This window comes from Ceratotherium simum, chromosome 8, assembly GCF_057802395.1.
Source record: "Ceratotherium simum simum isolate JZ-2026a chromosome 8, ASM5780239v1, whole genome shotgun sequence".
NCBI lineage: Eukaryota > Metazoa > Chordata > Mammalia > Perissodactyla > Rhinocerotidae > Ceratotherium > Ceratotherium simum.
Genome location: NC_141907.1, coordinates 70,144,086 through 70,166,812, shown reverse-complemented (window position 1 = coordinate 70,166,812; position 22,727 = coordinate 70,144,086). Strand labels below are relative to the sequence as shown.

The window sequence follows — 22,727 nt, the reverse complement described above, 5'->3', positions numbered from 1 at the left end:
AGTAGACAGCAGACGGCAGACAAAAGAATTATTGAAAATTAAAGAATGAGGCTTTTTAAGAAACATGCTTGGTCTTGTGCTATCTGCAGCTGACTCAACCAGAGGGAGAAAACCTCATAACCTAAAAAATAAAAATCAGTGCCAAGACAATCCAACGGGAAAAAACACTCTTTTCAACACACGGTGCTAGACAACTGGATATCCACAGCAAAATAAGTTGGACCTCTTCCTTATACCACACACAAAAAATTAACTCAAAATGAGTCATATACCTATACGTAAGAGCTAAACTATAAAACTCGTAGAAGAAAACATGGGAATAAAACTTCATGACCTTGATTTAGGCAAAGTCTTCTTAGACATGACACTAAGTGACCAAAGGAAAAAACAGATAAATTGGACTTCATCAAAATTAAAAAGTTTTGTGCTTTAAGGACACCATCAAGAAAATTAAAGGACAACCCATGGAATGGGAGAAAATATTTGCAAATCGTATATCTGATAAGGAACTTGTATTCAGACCACATAAAGAACTCTTACAACTCAACAATAAAACAAAAACAAATAACTCCACTGAAAAATAGACAAAAGATTTGAACAGATATTTCTCCAAAGAAGATATATAAATGGTCAAAGACCCATGAAAAAACGCTCAATATCATTAGCCATTAGGGAAATGCAAATCAACTGCAAGGAGATATTACTTCACACCCACTAGGATGGCTATAATCAAAAAGATAGATAATAACAAGTATTGGTGAAGTTATGGAAAAGTTGAAACCCTCAAATATTGCTGATGGGAACATAAAATTGTGCAGTCACTTTGGAAAATGGTTTGACAGTCCCTCAAAATGTTAAACATAGTGTTACAATATGACCGAGCAATTCCACTCTTAGGTATATATCCCAAAGAATTGAAAATATATATCCACACAAAAATTTGTACATGAATGCCCATAGCAGCATTATCCATAATAGCCAAAAAGTGGGAAAAAAACAAAATGTCTCCTAATAGATGAAGGAATAAATAAAAGTGGTATGTCCATACAATGGAATATTATTCATCAATAAAAAGGAATGAATACACAATAGTTGCTTGGCACAACTTAAAAACATGCTAAGTGAAAGAAACTACTCATAAAGACCACATATTACATAATTCCATTTATATGAAATGTCAAGAATAGGCAAATCTATACAGCTAGAAAGTAGATTAATGGTTGTCTAATGCTTGGGGCTTGGGAGAAATGAGAAGTGGCTGCTAATGGGTATGAGGTTTCTTTCTTGGGATAATGAACATGTTCTAAAACTGATTGTGGTGATGGTTAGACAACTCTGTGAATAAACTAAAAATCATCGAATTGTACACTTCAAATGGATGAATTATATGGTCCATGAATTATATCTAAATAAAATTGTTAAAAAATAAAATCAATCACTTTTTCTGATAGAACAATTAGGAAACCAGAAGTTAATTAATGATATGTTTGCCCAAACTGAAGTTAATATAAAATAATATACCACCTCTTAAACAGCCCTCAGTTTTGTCACTTTACACTAATTTGCTCACTGTCAAGGTAAATATTCAAGAAATACTGTCTTCCATACTGAAATTTCCCAATAATAAATAGTTGACATAACAAGATGGCTCAACATCACACTGTTGAATAAACACACTCTCTTCCTCTTTCCTCCTTCCACATGATGTTTTAACTGCTCTTGGTCAGCTTCTTCAACTAACTTTCCATTAAATTATTTGCCATCTTATTCTTTATTAATACATTTATGTACATGGCCTTAACAAGTCACTGAAAAGACTACAAAGTTCTTTCTATCACTGCACACCCTGCCTCCACATTGACACTGAGCAGCACTATGACAACATATGTATGTAGGGCAGATTAGGGGAGGGAAGGCTTCCTAACATTCTGCCTGCCTCAGGTCACAGTATAGGCCACTCAATGGGCGAGCAGGAGTGAGCCCCACAGCCTCCACAGTACATGGGTTAGAGATAAGAGCAATAGACAAATCAACTCAAATGCTGCTGTTTAGAGTAAGCATCTCTTCAAAATCTGGCACAAACACCAAATATTAATTCAGTGAGAAAAAATTCTGATGTCAGATATGAAACCAATTCCCTAGTAACACAATATATAAAAATAACAGAAAATGTTTATCATTAAAATATAATTATAGTTAACTACAGATACCATGTTCCAGAGATCTAAGATCTCAAAAATATTTTTACTAGAGGACAAAATTTTAATTTCTCTGATCATTTTCTAATTCTCATCCTAAATAAACTAACTTAGGGAAGAAAACTTGGATCTGAACTCTGTGTCACTCACTCACTGGTTTTGTGATTTTAAAAAGTTCCTTAAATTTTTTAACTTAATTTCAATATTAGGTTCAAAAAACAATAATTAACTCATAAAAGTGGCAATAATTAAATAAAATAATCCATATAAAGGACCTAATACTAAGCACAGCAATATATCAAATAGTAGCATTTACTGTGTTTATTAAATCAGCATTACTATAGCACTACCAGAATCGAGTGAACTAGGATAGCAGTAGTCTTGCCAGATAATTAAACTTGAGAAATCAAGGAAATTTAATACTAATATAATCAAAGAGAATATGGAAGAGTGGAAAGTACTCAACTGGGAATATGGAAATTTATACAAGGTTGGCCACATAACCTCTCTGGGATCCATATTCCTCATCTGAAAAATGAACAAAATGATCTTTGAGGTTCCCTACAACTTCTATAAAATAAGGGAAAAGGATTTATTGATTTCATTTTTCTTACAATATTCTTTATAATATTCTCTTTGACTTAATTTCAGACTCAAACTTATTTCTTTAAAAGTCAACTCATGTTTGGAATAAAGCGATGGAGACAATAATAGCCAATCACTCAAACACTAGTGAACGTATCTTTTAATGGATTTATATCTATAATCCTAGAAATATAAAAAAGCCACTAGCACCCATCCCTTGGTTATAAAAAACACTCTAAAACAGTCTGGAGTCTACATGAATGAACAAAACTTGTAAAGTCTTAAAAAGCAAAAGATCTTATGTCATCCAGATTCCAGATCTCTCAAAAATGGAAATAATATGCTAGTCCTCTTATTGCAGTTTTAGCCACATCTAAAAATATAGACACTCATCTCTCACTGAGGATTTTGATCTTTATAATTTCTGCTACGTGAGATAGTTTCTATATAATATATGTGACAGGTATTGAGAAAAGCCAAGAAGCTACTTCTTTATTGTTATTTTTATAAAATAGAAAATATTAAGTCTAATTTGGAACAGATTTTGAGTTCAAACAGTCTTTTCAAAAGCAGAGTATATTATCTGTATCATAAAGGAGATTTATTTATTTTAAATCTTGTTGAGATTCTAAGAAAAAAAAATTCCCCCATTTGCTTTTGCTTTTGCTATAAAGATGAAAATGTAATTTTATTAGGTGAATCTTAGGGTTCTATTTAAAAGCAATTTTCAATATTTATGGCCAAGGAATCCTAAAGGTTCAAATTTTGCTGAAAGGGTATGACCCTAACTGTTAATTGCTTCAAAGATATATTGTGCTTGCTGGAGACCCAGCCCAACTTGGCAGACAGTTTATTCACACAGGGATCAGTGTCTCATGTAGCGGAAGCCAAGCTGCTAAGTGTGAGTCATCTTTCTTTTCACTGTGGACTTTTGATTTTGACCCTTTCAAACAAATTTCTTTACATTGTTCATGGTTGTCAAGATTCTATGCTCTTTCATATTTTCAAATAAGTAACCTGAAGGTAAGTATGACTTTGCAAATGCCAAGAAAGTGAGAGCATGTAAAAGCTCCGAATTCAAATATTTGAAAAACAGATCTCCTAATTATTTTGAGGAACAAGGAGATGGTAATATTGCACTTTGAAGGAGATGGTGTTTTCAGCGACTATTAACATACTGAGCATGGTATGAGGTATGAGCTGGCTCTTTCTGTGTAATTAAGTCAGTAAGCATTAGACTGAGCATACAACCAGTTTGCTGCCTACAGTTTCCCAAGCACAATTAGTCTCATCACTAGTAATTCCATCAGTAGTATCATTTATGCCCTTGAGGCTTTGTGTTCTAGACAATAAATGAAGAGGCACTGCTGGGGCCGGCTCCGTGGCTTAGCGGTTAAGTGCGTGCGCTCTGATGCTGGCGGCCTGGGTTCGGATCCCGGGAGCGCCCCCACTTCTCCGTCCAACGTGAGGCCAAGTCCCACGTACAGCAACTAAAAGGATGTGAACCTATGACATACAACTGTCTGCTGGGGCTTTGGGGGGAAAAAAACTGAATAAATAAAATCTTTAAAAAAATTAAAAAAAAAATAAAAAAAAAAAAAGAGGCACTGCTGGCTACCCAGAAGTACAGGAGAAGACATTCATCTTAAGGGAAGCAGCAATCAAATCCACTGGGGTCCTCAGGTTAACAATGGGCTGAGCAGAATGGGTGGATGTCAGTTCATACTGACTGAGGACAGGGGTCATTAATGGCTCAGATCTGGACTTTCGGCATTTAGAGAAAGAAGAGAACACAACTGAGTAAAAGAAGTCAATTTTTTACAACAGCACACAGATCATCCCATTCTTTCTCCACTGAGTCCTTTCACACGATTTGATTTTCATATGTCACATCAATTAGGGGAGAAAATGGTGGAGAATGATGTTACTAAGACTTATCACTGGATTCCAATACATTAGAAATAATGAGGTGCCCCTTAAAGAGAGGTGAGTTGAGAACAAGTTAGACACACATATGATGGCAGACTAGCAGGACTAATTTATACAAGTCATCATAGTCATTTGGGTGACTCCAGTTTGCAGACATTCACGTACACCATCTCATCTGGTGATTCCATGGTTTAATGTTCATTTCACTGATGAGGAAGTGGATGCCATAGGGATTAGAGGATTTGCCTAAGACATACAACAGGATCAGGAGTCTCACCTCCCCCAGCTACTAGTTCTGTAAGTGCTGGACTGCTTCATAAATGGACTTGATCACTGTTTCCCAGAGTGTTCAGTGGAACTTTACCTCTAAGGGATGTTCACTGGGATGATAAATTATAGTTCCTCGAGAATAAGATCTTGGCACATAATGTATGGCTCATAGCTGATTCTTACTAAATGTTTGCTGAACTATTGAGTTACAGAATTAATATAACACTCAAGGCTCCTAATTATCAACCCCAGAATCTACCCATTTCTAGATTACACTGACTTCCTATGTCTGCCTCTCCCCTTCTTTTTCACCCTCCCTTCTTCCTTTCCTTCCTTCTTTCCCTCCATCCTTCCCTCAACAAATATTTATTAAATGGCTATGACATGTCAGGCAGTTTGTTATGTTAGAATAAGTAGGAAGTTAGTTAAGTTAGAAATAAGATGATGAGCAAAAACAGAGTTCTAGTTCTTATGGAACTTACATTCTTGTGAGGGACACAGACATTATTTATACAAAAAAAATGCTAAAAAATATAGGTCATGTGCCTTCAATAGTGGATTAAGACATAGGCTGGGAGGAAGGATCAAGCGCAAGTTTCCCTGAAGAAGTAACAATTGAGGTATTATCTGAGGTATGAGTAGGAGTTATCTCATGAATCTTGGAATGACGAGGAGAAACCATTTTACAAAGAGAGAACAGCAGATGTAAGTGTTCTGTGGCTAGAGTGAAGCGTGGCACATTTGAGAAACTGAAAGAAAGCCAGTGTGGTCAGAGTTCAGATAGCAAGTGGGGAGAATGAAACACATCAGGATAGTCTATGTAGGGGCCTGTAGGCTGTGATAAGATTTTTTTAAAATAGAAGATGACTTGATTAGATTTGAATATCAAAAATATCACTCTGTATAAGGGAATTCTCTGTACTTTCCGCACCATTTTTCTATAAATCTAAAACTGCTCTAAAGAATAAAGTCTATTAAAAAATATCACTCTGGCTACAGTGTATGGGATAGAACAGACTAAGGGGAAGAGTAGAGTCTGAGGACAAGCTAGGAGAATACTGCAGCTCTCCAGGACAAAGAGAACCAGGGGTGAGCCCACGGGTCCTCCAGCATGAAGAGCTGAAGGAAACGAGGAGGAACAGCAATGGTGACTGAGAAGACATGGGCAGTGAAGCAGGAAGAAAACCAGGAAAGAGCGGTGTCCTTGAAGCCAAGTGACAAATGTGTATCAAGAAAGAGGCGGTGATCAACTGTGTCAGTGGTGTGTGACTAGGCCATTTTTATGAGGACTGAAACTGAATTATTAGATTCAGGAAAATTAGAGGCCATTGATGACATGAATAAGAAAAGGTCTGGTGGAGTGGGGCGGGAGACAAAAATAGATTGAGGCAAAGACAGGAATTGGAGAGACTGTAAGTATAGAGTATAGTGAAGTTTTGTTGCAAAAAATATAAGGTGATGGATAGTGGGAGAAGTGTGCTCAAGAGATGATTTTTGTAATCGGAGGAATAATTGTAATGCTGTTATTGCTATTAATACTATATATATTAGATATATAATGTTTGTATTTTTAAGTCTTTAGTATGTATGAGATTAATTTGCTTTTTTAAATAAAAATGCCACTCCCCAGGCTACCCTTGTAAGCCTACGGGAATAATCCAATATAGAAGACAAAACTACACAGCAAGATGGAAACAGCACAGTCAATAGCTTGCGGCTCCTGAAAAGGTGAGAGTGGATGGAATTCAAAGACAGATGAAGGACTGGATTTAGGAAGGAAAAGAGACAGTTTCTCTGTTCTAATAGAGGGATAGAGGACAAAAAGGCAGATGTAAGTAGTTTTGTATATTTGGTATCAGAAAACTAGGGTGATTGCCATAAAATAAAGTTGGCAGTAAGGTTATCTGTGGGAGACAGTGGCTGATCAAAAATATAATACAAAAATAAATCAACTATCCAAATGATAACTGATTTGCATCAGTTACATCCATATCGGAATGAGTTATTTGTCTTTTAATCAAAGAACCCATTATGACAAATCACAGCCCTAGATTAGAGCCAAATAGCCCAAAGCACAGTTCTGTCATTATCTCCTCTGTGATTCCTGTAAGCAAGTGACACATCAGAAATAATGAGTCATGAGAAAGACAAAGTGATTGGTGCTGAAGAAATGAACCCTACATCAGGTCATGCCCCCGCATTAATCACTTTCCAGAAGACTTAACTGCCTGTCTTGGTACTCCCTGCTCCTCTGCACCCTGAATGACAACTTGGTAATTCACCACAGAAGGCTTGGGCACCTGGATAAGATGTATCAAGCACTCTCTTGGGCTTTCTCCCCAACTACACATATCGCAGTAGGAGTTAATGCAGTAGTATGTCACTTTTAGAAAGGACTTGGTTCCCAAAGAAAAATTAGTAGGACTTAAAGAAAAAAAAAAAACCAAAGACGATAACAACATAAGGGTAACGTCTAGTCTGTTTTCCTTAGGTAAAGTGTTAAAAGCCATGAAACAACAACAAAAACAAACCTAGGAGCAAAATTAAGGGGAATTTTAAATACAAGGACAATATGCAGGAAAGAGTAGCTAGATATAAAATATTTGTAGTTTCTCTGGACAGCCTCCATTTCTATTTCACATGTTCTTAGTTAATACTTTGGTTGCTAAATCATTCAGGTTTTCCATCTTTTATGAAAGGATTGAGTGGAACTCTGGACTGTGGCTTGATGTACATAGAACAAGGTCTGAAATTCTGCTTCTTTCTTTGAGGAGTAACATGGGGCTCAAGTAGTCAGTAGTAAACATGAGGAAGAGTTTGCCTCATAAAAAGAGAAGCCTCTGGAAGAACAGTGATGTCTCATCTCCCATTTTACTCTATTACTGGCTGAGTTGTGCTCTCTCAAAATACACATTTAAGTCCTAACCCCTAGTACTGCAGACTCTGACCCTCTTTGGAGATAGGGTCTTTAAAGACACTAGTTAAGTTTAATTAAGTTAAAATGAGGTCATTAGGGTAAGCCCTAATCCAATCTGACTAGTGTCCTTATAGGAAGTAGAAATTAGGACACAGAGGGCCACAGAGGGAAGACCATGTGAAGAGACAGGGAGGAGGCAGCCATCTACAAGGCCAGGAGAGAGGCCTCAGAAGAAACCAATTGTGATCTGACACCTTGATCTTGGACTTCTAGCCTACAGACTGTGAGAAATAAATTTCTGTTGTGAAGCCACCTAGTCTATGGTACTTTGTTACAGCAGCCCTAGCAAACTAATAAATGCTGTTTCTACCCACCCCTCTTTCTTGTCATAGACACACAAAATGTTATTTTAAAAACAGTGCTGGTCAAAGAGGAGTCAGGGGAAAACTTTCTGTACGGGACCAGAGGATCCTTAACCCAATGCCACTTCATGTTAACAGTCTAGTGACTGTCCCCTAAAGTTGCTGAGGCCTATTAGACCCATGGCTGGTTGATGCAATCTGAATGTACTACAGAGGTTTGAATTCACGTTTATTACCCCCATGTTTGAAATACAAGCATTGATTAGTATTTAGCTATATATTTTCACAAAATTAGCTTATTGCCTGTGTGAGGGCAGCTTGCTGACTGAATGCTGCTAAATTCCCTAAGAATCAGGGCTCCTCCGAGTTGGCCCTGTAAAAGGGATAGCCAACAGCCACCTCTCCAGGACAGGCTGGGTCAGCAGGATGCACACATGAGTCACACTGCATTTCTTGGTACATCCCCCCCATCTTACTCCGTTAGTACCGCTTTCTAGTCTCAGAACTTCCTTCATGCCTTTGCCAATATTTTTTCAGCCTGAAATTCTTAACCCCATAGTTGTCTAATCAAAATCCTGTAGTTTCTTTAAATTCCAGCTGCAGCTCACCGCCTCTGGGAAGACTTCCCTGATTACTCCAGTCCACATTGACCTTGTGCTTCCTAAATTTCTGCTGCATTTATAATCCCACCTAAGACAATTCAGTATCCAGGCCAGCACTATTTATATAGGGCGTTATACAGACAATTGTTCCAAAATGTTGCCGCTTTTCAGTAAGCCTTACTCTGGGTTAGGCAGAGCGCTGAGTGCTCCTCATCCTCTTATCCCCTCCCATCCTCACCACAACCTGATGAGGGGTATTCTTACTTCATATTTACTAAGAGGAAACTGCGGTTTAGAGAGCCTAAGCAACTAGCTGGAGCGGCAGAGCTGGGATTGGATTCTCTCTGATGGAGACGTCTTATTCCTCTCTCCTCTTCCTACACTGGCTTCCAGGGCAGCCTTCGTGGCTTTCCTTTTCACCATCAACTCCTAGTCTTCTTCCCTTAAGTATCTCTCCTCCCAGGTCACTGGGCAACAGGACTGTTTCTGCTCTTTCTCTACTCTCATACACCTGAAGCAAATAGTTTGGTATTTAGCAAAGAACCTGGTATAAATCAGGGTTTTACCATAAGTTGCCAGTGTTCTTATTAGGGGTGTAGGTGTTTCTAAGGGAGCTGTGAAGACGAACAGTTTCAAGCAAGGCAGCATTTAAAAAACGGACAGAGTAAATGAACCAACAGACTCATCGACAAATAAAGATAACATTTGTTTTAAAGCCAGGAAGTCCAAGAAGCCCAAGCACCCATTATTGGGTTGCAGATGGTCCTCAAGGTTTCCCTTTTTGAAATATTCAGGACCACTTCAATTCAGTTTTCTATTAAAAAAGAAAAGAAAAATGAAAAAGGCTTCCCTGGTTCCCCAAGAGTTGGCACAGGATTTAGAGAGATGCCAGTTTTATCCTTGCTGCAAGCTGATTTCCCACCCCGAATTATCAGCAGCTGTTCCACAGACTCATTTTCCTGCTTCTGATATATTCCTTTTCCTGTGAAGTATGATTTCTCTTTCTCAATCCCATAGCATTTCTAACCTACTGGTTGTTCTCTCCACTGGCCATTGGCTCATTCAAACACACTCTTTCCCCAGCTAAGACACAGCTCATAGAAGCTCTATTGCAGCAAAAGAACTGCCCGGAGAAACACTTTTTTTATAATAACAGTCATCAACATTTGTTTAGCACTTTACTATCTATTTTCTTAGCTTGATTGGATTGCAAAGCCCTTTTCAATTACTGGATAAAAAAAGACAGGTAAACATACACAGCCTGTGAATACAGAATTAAAACTATGCCAGACAGAACAACAAAAGGTGGGAAATCACCTTTATTCCAGCAAATAACTTGTTAATAAACAGCTTCTGGCATCGAAGTACTAAAAGACACTCTCGGTTTTAGCATTCATGAAGGCCTGAAGGATGAGGCAATGCGGACTACTCTTTAAAGAGAGTAGAGGGCCGGCCCCCTGGCTTAGCGGTTAAACGTGCACGCTCCACTACTGGCGGCCCGGGTTCAGATCCCAGGCGCGCACCGACACACCACTTCTCCGGCCATGCTGAGGCCGCGTCCCACATACAGCAACTAGAAGGATGTGCAACTGTGACGTACAACTATCTACTGGGGCTTTGGGGGGAGAAAAAAAAGGAGGAGGATCGGCAATAGATGTTAGCTCAGGGCTGATCTTCCTCACCAAATAAATAAATAAATAAACTGTTTAAAGAGAGTAGAGTCTGTGAAGTTAATGAACTCCAGTCTCCAGTCTCATAAAGCATTAAGAAAACGACCTATGATCCAATTAAATAATTCAGAGCTGCAAGGCTCCTTTAATTTTGGCTAATCAATGACATCATTCCATACATAATAAAGTGAGGTCTAGTTTATTCATTAATTCAACAAACATGCATTGAGCATATACTCTATGACAGGCACTCTGCTGGGCACTAGGGAGAGGAGGTATCATTTCTACTCTCAAGGGCTTTCAATCCAATGGGAAGAAAGAGAATACAGACAATATAAGAAATGGTGAGTCCCAAGGAGAGAGGAAGGAAATGCAGAGTATACTAACATTTAAATCCTTAACCTCATTTCTTCATTTGTCCTCTTTATTTCTCTTAACTCTTGGATATTTGGCCTCTGTGGGATCTAGATAATACACCCATCCATATTCTTATTGGTATAAGAAGGCTGGAGCACATGGTGGCTTTGTGGCTCAGATGGACGTGAAGCCTTTTTTAGCATTTATTAGAAATGTGGATTTGTGCCACTGTTTACCAATAAGGAGAATGGTATTTATCACAAGTGTAGTCATATTGAAGCAGCCATTGCATATAAAGCCTGACATAGATTAGTACAGGGCCTCACACATATTTCAGTAACATTAGCTATAAACATTACGGGAGTGATTCTCATTCTGATGTTAAAGGAAAACTGGTGGGTTAGGGGTAAAGAGATGTTAATAAATGAGTGGTGGGGGAAATAAACTACCCCCCTGAGAAAATGATTTTGTTGGATTTATCAGTAAACAAAGTATTATCATTTTCTGTGAGATACTTAGATCTTTAAGATGCTAACGTACACTGTAAAAGAAGAGTTCAGAAGATACTTTAAGATTATTTGATCCTGCAAGGGATCCATCTCAGAAGACTGATGAATATCTCCTTGAACTTGTGTGGACTCAACAAAGTATGGAAATGTCTTTCATGCTAGGCATCCCCAATTTCCTATTAATGCTATTCATTTCTTAAAATGTCATGTAACAGATTTCAGCTCTGGTCAGAATCTAGAGTTCTAAACGAGCCAAAATAGAATTTAAATAGAGAATTTCAGTGTGGTCACTAAAATTTTTTAGGTTCTTCAGGATGGAAAAAAAACGATATTATTCAAAGATGGAGCTTCTAAATAAAAATGTTGGCAAACAGCTCCTGAATCATGATTCTGAGGCCTGGGTGATGCCACGGCCTGGGGAGACAGGCTGTCTCAGAGTTCTAATTCTGGCTCTGGTGGCACCAGTGGGGATTAGCGACTTATATGAGTATCTTCAACCTCCTGTTCATAGGTTTGCTTTTTTTAACTAGCCACAGGGGTCAGCAAGCTACGGGCCACAGGCCGAATCTGCCCACTGTCTATGTTTTTACATTTTTAAGTGAATGGGAAAAAAATCAAAAGAAGAATAGTATTTCTTGATATTTGAAAATTATATAAAATCCAAATTTCAGTGTCCATTAATAAAGTTTTACTGGAACTCAGCCAATAACCATTTATTTACGCTGCAACGGCAGAGCTGAGTAGCTGTAGCAGAGACTTTATGGCCTAAAATATTTACTCTCTGGTCCTTTCCAGAAAACGTTTGCTGACCCCTAATCTAGCATCTAGCATCTAGAATGAAGGCTGACATTGAATGTGAAAGGATCAATATGTCTACCAGTCCCGTAAGAGAGCACACCCTATACGACCACTTCTCAGAACCGCGATCCTAAGATCACACTCTTCATCATTCATAAACGCCACAAACGTCTTTTGGTTGACACGGTGTTTGCCAGGATTTCGAGAGATTACAAACACTTTAAAATGTCCTTTGTACCATTTTAATAGCCTCTTTCAAATGTATATTTTAAAGCATTTTAAGTAGGAATGGAATTTTGAAGCAAAAATCCCAAATACTTTTTTTTATATAAAAGAATACATAGTAGCCAAAACATGCTGATTTTCAATGCATTTATTTAATTCATGTTCAGAACTACTTGTGTATATAGTATTATGTTTTCATACCATAAACGACTCCTACTCACATTCTCGAAATGATTTGCACACATTAACTAAGCAAAAAAAAAAAAAAAAAAACAGCTTCAGGGCTGCCTACAGACTTAGGCAGACAAAAAAGAAGAATGCCATAGTTGCCTTTGGATCACAAATATAATTGCATGATTTTAACTTACAGTACTAACACAAAGGGGAAAACAAGTTAAGATAAAGAGAGTATTATAAAACTAAATGCCTTAGCAGTATATTTAACTAGTGATCAAGAAACTGACCAACTTTTATGCTAAAACACTATTAAAATATCCCCACATTTTCATATAAAATAGATACTAAATACTGGTTTACATTTTTAAATGACAGCAAATTAATATATTTAATTTGTTAAATTAAATGATATTATTTGTTCATCCTAAGAGTTGCAAATATAGACATGGATGATAAACTTCCATTGCTGATATCACATAATTATCTCAAAAACTCAAAAATTGGCTAAGCTTTCTTCTTTCTCAGAGACACCCATGGCTCTCTCTCAGAACTATCTATTTCTCAGATGTCCTATCCCATAGAGCAGCTGCACTGGCCATCTAAGTAGATTCAAGTTTTGGTAATTTAAAAATTTTACAGTCTCCAGACCCATGAAATGTTCTATCCAGGAAAAGTTCTTTTGTAAATGCATGAAATAGGTCTACAGAGTTACATAATCATTGAACCAAGAGAAAAAAACCAACTGAATCAGGGAGGTAAAAGTCACAAAATGATTAATAGTATACCACGCAATTACAAATAATAGAAAAAAACTGTCACGTTCAGGCATGCATGTGTGTAGATGAAACAGAGAGATGGAGAGAAACATAGAGAAAAATAACTAAATATAGAGATAGAGACAGAGAGATAGATAGAGACTCATAAAGTCTCTGGTCCCCAAATTAAAACTACAGTTCTTAACCTGGAGTCCACGACTTGGTTTCAGGGAATCTCTGAAGCCCCCCCAGAGTGTTTGCAGTTTTAGTAGGTATATCCATTTTTCTGGCAAAATGATCCATAGCACATTTATTAGATTCTCTAAGCAAGCACCCATGTCCTCTAATTTTTCACTTAGCTCCTAAAAATCCTTCTGGAAAATAATTAGAATGGAAATATTTTTTATTGAAATTTACAGAAGTAATATGTAATTGTCTGAGGACACCACAAATAATTAGCATACTCATGGCTAAAGGTGGGATAAATGACACTTTCTCTTTTTTAGAAGGGCTTAATTTCACTTCCAGGCAGATCAAAATCACTTTAGATCACGTTTCAAAATTTCTCTTTTTTTCTTTGTTTCCATAGCTGCCTCTTCCTCCCTAAGCCCCTTTTCTTATGTGTTCCTCTTCTTTCCTCTTCCTGGGAGAAGGAAGAAGATAAGAGAATCACCAAGTTCTAGTTATTATTGGTTTTGGGCACTTGGCTGAGATGCGGCTTTGAGAGTCTGGCATATTGGTAATTGCCTTTGAGACTCATAATGGATCTCTGCTTGGATAATACCTATGCAGGTGGGTGGACTGATTCCCAACATGTGAGTAATACCAGCTGTGCTTGGTGGTGGCTAGACAGTGAGTGATAACTTGGCCAGTGTGTGGAGGGAGTTTGTGAAGAAGCTGAGACAATTTCAGCAAGGTGAATTCTGCAATGAAGAGAACTGAACCCCAGCATGTCATTTTCTACGGGAAAAAATTACAGATGCAGGTTGCTCCTTTGGCATAGTTATTCACATATAAGTAAGGGCACTGTAGGCAAGTGTGTTGTTTGGATTTTTTTGTTTTTTTTTTTGTTTTTGTGAGGAGGACCAGCCCTGAGCTAACATCCAATGCCAATCCTCCTCTTTTCTGCTGAGGAAGACTGACCCTGGGCCCATCTTCCTCTACTTTATATGGGAGGCCGCCACAGCATGGCTTAACAAGCGGTGTGTCGGTGCGTGTGTGCCCGGAATCCGAGCTGGCGAACCCCGGGCCGCCGCAGCAGAGCACGCGCACTTAACCACTTGCGCCACGAGGTCGGCCCGGCAAGTGTGTTTCTCTCCCCGCTTTTTCATGACAGTGTAGTTGTGGCCTTAGAACATATATTGAAAAGAACTATAAGTGAGCATCTTTGTCCAGTGCCTTTTTTTATGACAGGCTTAAACATACAAATAGTTGCCAATAAATGAAAATGCTTATTCTCACTTCAGCACCAAAACTCTCATCCTTAATGGATGAGCTGAGAAGAAAGAAAAGTATATCCATTTCAGTTAATAATAATAAAAAGGCTCACATGTGCACAGTTCAGAAACTAGGCACCAGCCTCTAATACTCTAATATCTCATATTTTTAAGCCAGATTATACATATCTTTATTTTGATTTCCTGGAATTTTACCTTTGTAATGGTAAATCAGTGATACATAACTACACACACACACACACACACACACACACACACACACCCCTACATTCACTAGCTAGTGTTAGCTGTTTGACCTTGATCAAATTACTTCTCTGTGCCTCAATTTCTTTATCTGAAAATGGACGTAATAATAGAGTCTGTCTCATAGAGTTATGGTGAGGATTCAACGAAGTTATACATGTAAAGAGCCTGGAACATTGCCTGGGATACAGAAAGCTAGATACAGATAAAGCTATAGATACCATAATGGATACTGTAATGCTCTGTCTGCCAGCCCTGGTGGTCTAGTGGTTAAGATTCAGTTTTCACCATCTCGGCCCAGGTTCATTTCCTGGTCAGGGAACCACACCACCCAACTGTCGATTGTCATACTGTGGTGGCTGCCTGTTGCTGTGATGGTATTTCAAAATACCAGCAGGGTCACCCATCCCTCAGTTCTCATGAGGGCTCTGTGAGCCATTAGCAGCCAATAGACCAGCCTCTGGGATCTAGACAGAACAGTGTTTGTTGTTTGTGCCATCGAGTTGATTCTGACCTCTAGCGACCCTGTGTACAGCAGAGCTGAACCCAGTCTTTTTGCGCCATCCTCTCACTTCTGGCACTATATCAGACAGTGCCCCACTGCTATCCATAGGGTTTTCCTGGCCAATATTTTTGGAAGTGGATGGCCAGGGCCTTCTTCCTAGTCTATCTTAGTCTGGAAGCTCTGATGGAACTTGTCCATCATGGGTGACCCTGCTGGTATTTTGAAGTACTGGTGGCAGAGCTTTCAGCATCACAGCAATACCCAACCGACAACTGACAGACGGGTGGTGTGGTTCCCTGACCAGGAAACAAACCTGGGCCGCAGAGGTGAGAAGGCCAAATCTTAACCGCTAGACCACCATGGCTGGCTGTTATTAGGTGCTAGGGATATAGTAATGAGGAAGAAAGATATGGTTTCTAACTATATGGGGTACATACTTCCTTGTCTCTTTTTGCCTGTCTCTGTCTCTGAATCACTACTTCTTTTTCTCCCTCTGACAGACTATTCTTCTAAGAAAGTTAAGGCATCATCATTCCACTAATTACTCCATTTTCTTTTAAACATCACATGGAAAACTTGCTCAGAACACATTTTGAGAAGCAAGGAGACCAACTGCATTTTCTTTCTCCAAGCACCATGTATTAAAGGTCTGCCAACATTCCTTTCTCAACCACATTTCCCAAAAGCTTAGCACTTGGCCATAAAAGTTCACTCCAATCTGAAATTTGGCATGTCTGACAGTGAAGTTTTCAAATTTGGCAATTTGGCTAACATCTTTTTTTTAATAACAAGTAGAAAAATAGGAAAAAAGTGGAATAAAGTGCTATAAATGATGGCTTTATTCAGAGACATAATCCATTGCTTGGGATAGTAAGTCTATAAGAAGTTAACCCTAAATCATGGTAGATTTTTTTTTCAGATAGGTTTTTATAAAAGCCTAAAACCTGCATAGAAATATAATATATGAACAAATGTAAATAAGTAATATACAAAGAGCTGAGACCCTCAATTCTATTGAAAAATCTTGTTTTTTATTATTTGCACATGATTATCACCTAATTTCATAGGACGTTTCAGACTAACGCAAAAACAAAAAAGAAACAAAACAAAAACTCCTACCCACATAGTATATATGGATAAATATATGGGTAAATTATAAAGATATAATAACACATATATGGATAAACTATATATGTGTGTGTGTATATATGCATGTATATGTATGTCTGATATATATATATATATATATATATATATATATATATATCTCCACACACACACACAGACATACATCACACACAAATGCGTGTGTATGTATATAGTGCTAGAAAATGCGTGTGTATGTATATAGTGCTAGAATATTTGGCAAACAGCCTCCTGGAAGCTTTTGTCAGTTTTGGTGGAAATGATAGACAGTTGAGATTTAAAGATTTAATCTTATTCATTGATATACCTTGGGTAGTTGGGCTGGAGGTGTTTGTCCATAAAGACAGAATAGTATTGGATCTGTAAGCACCATTTGTAGGATGGGTTTTCAGAAGTGGTGATCAAGAGAATTCCACAGAGAAAGCCAATGTACAATAAGTACATATTATGAGGATCTGCTGCCAGGCAGGTCTGCAGAGGGTTCCGTACAAGGCACTGACCACATTTCTGCAATCCTTCCTGTCTCCTACACTTTCTGACAAACACCACTCTTTCAAGTTTCCAGATTCCCACGTCAAACTATCTCATAATTGGAAAAATTAGAAAATATTATCTTGTCATTCCCATTTGCAGAGATAAGGATAGCATGACGCTTGATTTAAGTAATCCTGATTTTGCAAAAATTGATTAAAATCATGTGATACAGATCCCCACATTCTCCTAGAAATACAGAAGCATTGGCCTGGAAATTCAGTTCTGATATCAGGCGCACACCAATAGAGCCCCAACAACCAAGATTAATGGTGCTGACACTGGATTCTCAATGTAGCCATAGTGTTTTTCCAACTCCTTCTTTAAAGAAGTATTGGGCACAAATCTCTTGTCACTCCATAAAATGATTCAGAATTATAAAACCTAATTTAGAAGCTACTGCATATTGTATTAATGATTCAAGAAGCATCTTTTCAAATGAGCCGTGGGCATAGTATGTTTACCTCCATAATTACTGCAGCAAACCTGAATTTTCTTGAAAATTCTTTTTTCTTTTTTGAAAGGACAACCATCCGATTCCACATCACACAGTCTTAAACTTCTTAAGCTTTGCTCATCAAAAGCCATTATGTCACATGCCCTGCATGTGAAACACATGCCCTAGAACAGCAGTCTTGAAGGGGAGGTCTTGTGACTTCCTGGGCTTAAAGATGCAGCTCTCTCTAGAACAATTTTGACAAGATCCATCTATATTATATCACAACATCTTCACCAAAAAACGAAATCTCTACGCAGTTCGTAGACTGAATGGGAAAATAGACCTTTAGTATTATTGGACATAAAAAGTCAAAGCTTTAATACCATGCTCACTTAAAAGCCAATAGGCACTAATGTTTGAAAATAAATAGGGAAAGAAATTTCCTCTACTGATACTTCAAAGACTTTGCAACATCTGGAATTTGGTTCCATACACGATAGTACACTAAGAAGTAAGTATAAAAAGATTTTAACAGGGCAAACAAGATTCAGGTTTCTTACAATATGTTCTCCCTGGGGGAAAACAAATAACACAACGCATCTGACTAACCTTTCTGCACTTCAGCTGCATTAATTAACATTTAGTCATGGATTCCATTGTGAGCCAGATGAACTCAGTGCTACAGCTGTTTTCATTGAGGGGGAAAAACATGCTTTCAGATTTTAGATTCCCTGCATTTATAAATCTGGGAAAAAATGTTTTATTGACTGCCTTTGTGCCAGCATTATTGATATGCATTATAATATGCATTATTGATATGCATTATATATTAGTCACTCAAATAAATTCACACTCACCCTAGACTGAGATTAAATCAATGTCGATATTACCTAAACTGGGTTAGCCAGAGCCAATGTGATAAAAACTACATTCCTAACTCCCTTTTTCTTACATCAAGGTTTACGGAACGGCAAAAGAACTGATCCAAGAAGTAGACCATGGCCTTGAAGAAACCGTTGCTGGGTGAGTCAAAGATTTAAGTGGAGATCAGGTACTCTGAGAGGGATGGATGCAGATGACTAGAAAAAAATGAACAGATGTTGAAGAAATTTAACTGCAGGATCTGATCACTTGGCAGAGATATCCTCAACTCCACCAGCCAAACATATAGAAGTGTTTGGTTGGGAGTAAAGTTGAGCATTACAGAACTGCAATGCTTGGTCAGTCATTGAAGGAGGTTTTTTGTTTTGTCTTGTTTTTATAGCAAGGGCTCCTTTAAGATGCAGCTTTGTGAGGAAATACGACAGTGAATCAGCTGGGCAAGGCGTTCTACCTGTAACACGTGGGTAAATTTTATAACACAAGAGCACTGTAACATCAACTTTGTTTCCAACAATCCCTTACAAATGCTGTCATGACTTCTAGTCACCTCTGGAGACTTCTGGACAAATGGATGTCCAATAGTCATGTGCCCATGTGGATGTGTGTGTTCATTTGTACCAGTGCACAAACCTGGAATCATTATCTGTGTAAATACTAAACAAATTTCCCACTTGCCTCCTCAAATTAATGTTCTCAGCCACGACTTAAGAAGAATAAAGGCTGTCTGACCTGTCTTCACCTTCACCCACATGGAATGGCAATAATTTAATCAAACCAGAAAAATATCTTACCTGGAACTACTTCAAAAAGGAATTTCCCTGGGCTCTCTTCATTGCAGGGATGTTCAAGGACTTTATTTCCAGGTAGAAAAATAGTACCCTGTGAAACACAAATGCCCAACATCATCAGATGGCAAATATTGAATACCATCATCCTATTATCATCAGTGGATATAATATCCACGGTGCATCTGTAACCTAGCATACAGTAATAAACATCAAACTCATTCATGTTCCCAACTAATTAAGAATCATGTAACAGAATCATATTCATTCAACATTGACAAATATTTGTGGACCATCTAATGTGTTTAAGACACTGTGTTAGGTGTGGATTCATTTTAAGCACCAATTTATTAAATGCATTCTGTGAGCCAAAAATTTTACTGAGCATTCTACCAACATCATGTTATTATTAGAAGAATCTTAGGAGGTAGGTATTATTTTCCCCATTTTATAGTTGTGAAAACCAAGGCAAAGACGTTAGATAACTTAGCCATCATTGCCATTGCCTTCTCTTGATTATCTTTTCTCTTTCCTGTTAGATTTTTCCCTCTTTAGTGCATCATTCCCATCGTTACTGAGACATATTTAAAAGTCTATCCCATTAAAAAAAAATTACTTTGACTCTACCTCGCCCTTCAGCTATCATCTGATTTTTTCCCTTGCTTAGCAAAGATTTTCTACACTGAAACTGCTTCCTCATATGTATCCATCGAAACCTGGTTTGTGCACCCATAATTCCAATTACATGACTCTCACAAGCTACATGCTGGACAATTTTCAATCCTCAATGATTCTGACTTCCCAGGAGCATTCAGCACTATTATTCACTCTTTCTTGAAGCGTCTTCTTTCCTTGGTCTCTAAGCTATCTCATCCATGCCTATGATTCAATAACCAACTGTAAGCCAATGAATATCAGATTAATATTTCTAACCCAGTATTCTCTGAGCTTCAGACTTTTATATCTAAGAACCTATTTGACATTTCCATTTGGATATCTCAAAATCATCTTAAACTAAACTTAGTAAAATTAAAAAGCAATTAGGGGCTGGGCCCGTGGCTTAGCAGTTAAGTGCGCACGCTCTGCTACTGGCGGCCCGGGGTTCGGATCCCGGGCGTGCACCGACACACCGCATGTCCGGCCATGCTGAGGCCACATCCCACGTACAGCAACTAGAAGGATGTGCAACTATGACATACAACTATCTACTGAGGCTTTGGGGAGAAAAAGGGAACAAAAAAAAAGGAGGAGGATTGGAAATAGATGTTAGCTCAGGGCCAGTCTTCCTCAGAAAAAAGAGGAGGATTGGCATGGATGTTAGCTCAGGGCTGATCTTCCTCACACACACACACACACACACACACACACACACACACAAATGCAATTAATTCTTGTCTTGTTTATGTATTCTCTAACTCAGTGACTGGCACCATCTTCCAATCAGTTGGAAAAGCCAGAAATGTAGGACTTATCATCTCTACTCTACTTTATCTCTACTACCACCACTCTCCAGTTCAAGCGACTATTGTTTTTTGTCTAGAATGTTTCAACCATCCTTTCACTGAATTCTCCACAATACTCTAACATCTTTCAATCCTTTTTTTTTCTTAATACAGTCAGAGTGATTTTTATGAACAGAAATGTGATCTCACAACTTTCCTGCTTAAAAATCTTCAACAGCTTTCATTTGTCCTAGAATAAAGATCTGGATGGTCTTTCTTCACCCACATCTCTAAGCTATTTTTTCCACTCTGACACTTTCAATGCTTTCTATGATGCAGCCAACTGTCCTTCTATACATGGAATCATGCTCCCATCTACCTTAGGACTACATTCTTCCTCTGCTTATTTTATACTCATTTTTCAGGTTGACCACATTTAAAATATAGTTGTGTAGCTTCGTGACTCTTTCCTGGACTGATTTACCACAGTATATAATTATGTTATTTGTAAGATTATTTGATTAATACCTATCTCCATCATTAAACTGTAAGGGAGCAAGGATAATATGTGTTTTTCTCCTTAATTTACCACCAATGCCTAACATTTTGCCTGGCATAAGGTTAATGCTAAAGAAAGTGTCCTTGAGTGAATGAGTGCTGTTGGTGTAGCAGAGCCAGTATTCAAAACCAAGCATGATGGATTCAAAAGCCCATGCTCTTGTCCACTATATTATATTATCCATTTTTCCCACCTTGAAGCAATATTTAGCTCAAGCAATATTTCACTCAACTTTCATCCTACCTAGTTTGGCACAGAAAATTATAGTCATCAACTCCATCCCTCCTTCTGGGCTTAGAGTGATAAAGCACAGCACTTCCTAACTAAAACCCAAGAAATTGTAGGTTAGGAGTGTCCCTCTCCCTCCATGCCTTACAAGATGAGGTGTTGGAGGTACTGCCTTTGTTTTCTCCTCAAGGAAGTAAATTTCACTACTTCTCATCATATCTAGTGCCCTCTGGCCTATGGATCCCATTTAGCCTAGTGGCATTTTTCAATAATTTTTAAAAATTACTAAATGCTTTAAAAATATTCATCATAATTAAGACCTTTCTTTTATGTACAGGTTTAATCTATATGGTTTCAATATAAAGTTATAAAATCAGTTGTTTCAATTACAAGTTTATTTTACTTACTGAAATGATTTTGTGAAGTAATTAAATTTGTGATTTAGTTTAGTTTTAGAATGTAGCATCTAACTTTCCAGATAGATACAATATTCATTTATGCATGCATGCATGTATGTTGGCATATGTGTACGTATGACCCCTGTTTAATTCTATGCCTTCCGGGTCTACTTAGGATCTGAAACTGCACATCTGTCATGTAAGCAGAATTCAAGCTACTTTCCTATTCTCCCACATAAGCCATACTCCTTCACGAAATCCCAAACTGCTTCATGTGGCAATTAAAAGATTTAGAGTAATTCTATCCTTGTTGTCTTTCTTGTGAAACAGTTACTTCTGGCTACAATTTTTATTTTCATTTTCAAATTTGACATTATATAGGTTTTATATTTTGATAGTTTTCCACACAAATTGTGATGTGAAATAATAGTTTAAATATCAGTAGACAATGTTTAGGGCAGGATATACTGTAATTGACAAACATTTACTGTGGTTAATTCATTAAGTCATTTAGTAAGTAAAATAAAGTCATTTTATTCAAACAACTAACTTGATCACTTGTATGGAAAACATGTAGTCAAAAGCCATAACTAAAAGAGGTGTCTTAATTGTGACAGTTATTTCCAAAGTAGTTAGCAATGTTTATAGTGTCATAAAATGCAGATACACAACAACAAAAAATCTATAACATACCTGCCACCATAGATAACCAATATTAACACCATATACATCTTCCCATATTTGTATGCATTTATGTA

The 22,727-nt window shown here is 37.7% G+C and overlaps 1 protein-coding gene across 1 annotated transcript in view; it reads right to left on the bottom strand.

The window, feature by feature from the left end:
• ARHGAP24 (Rho GTPase activating protein 24) overlaps window positions 1–22,727 on the bottom strand; it is a 485,346-nt gene that overhangs the window by 259,605 nt on the left and 203,014 nt on the right. Inside the window, exon 3 of the mRNA XM_004430912.3 lies at window positions 19,349–19,436. Coding sequence (XP_004430969.2) covers window positions 19,349–19,436 — 88 coding nt within the window. The remainder of the gene's footprint in view (window positions 1–19,348; window positions 19,437–22,727) is intronic.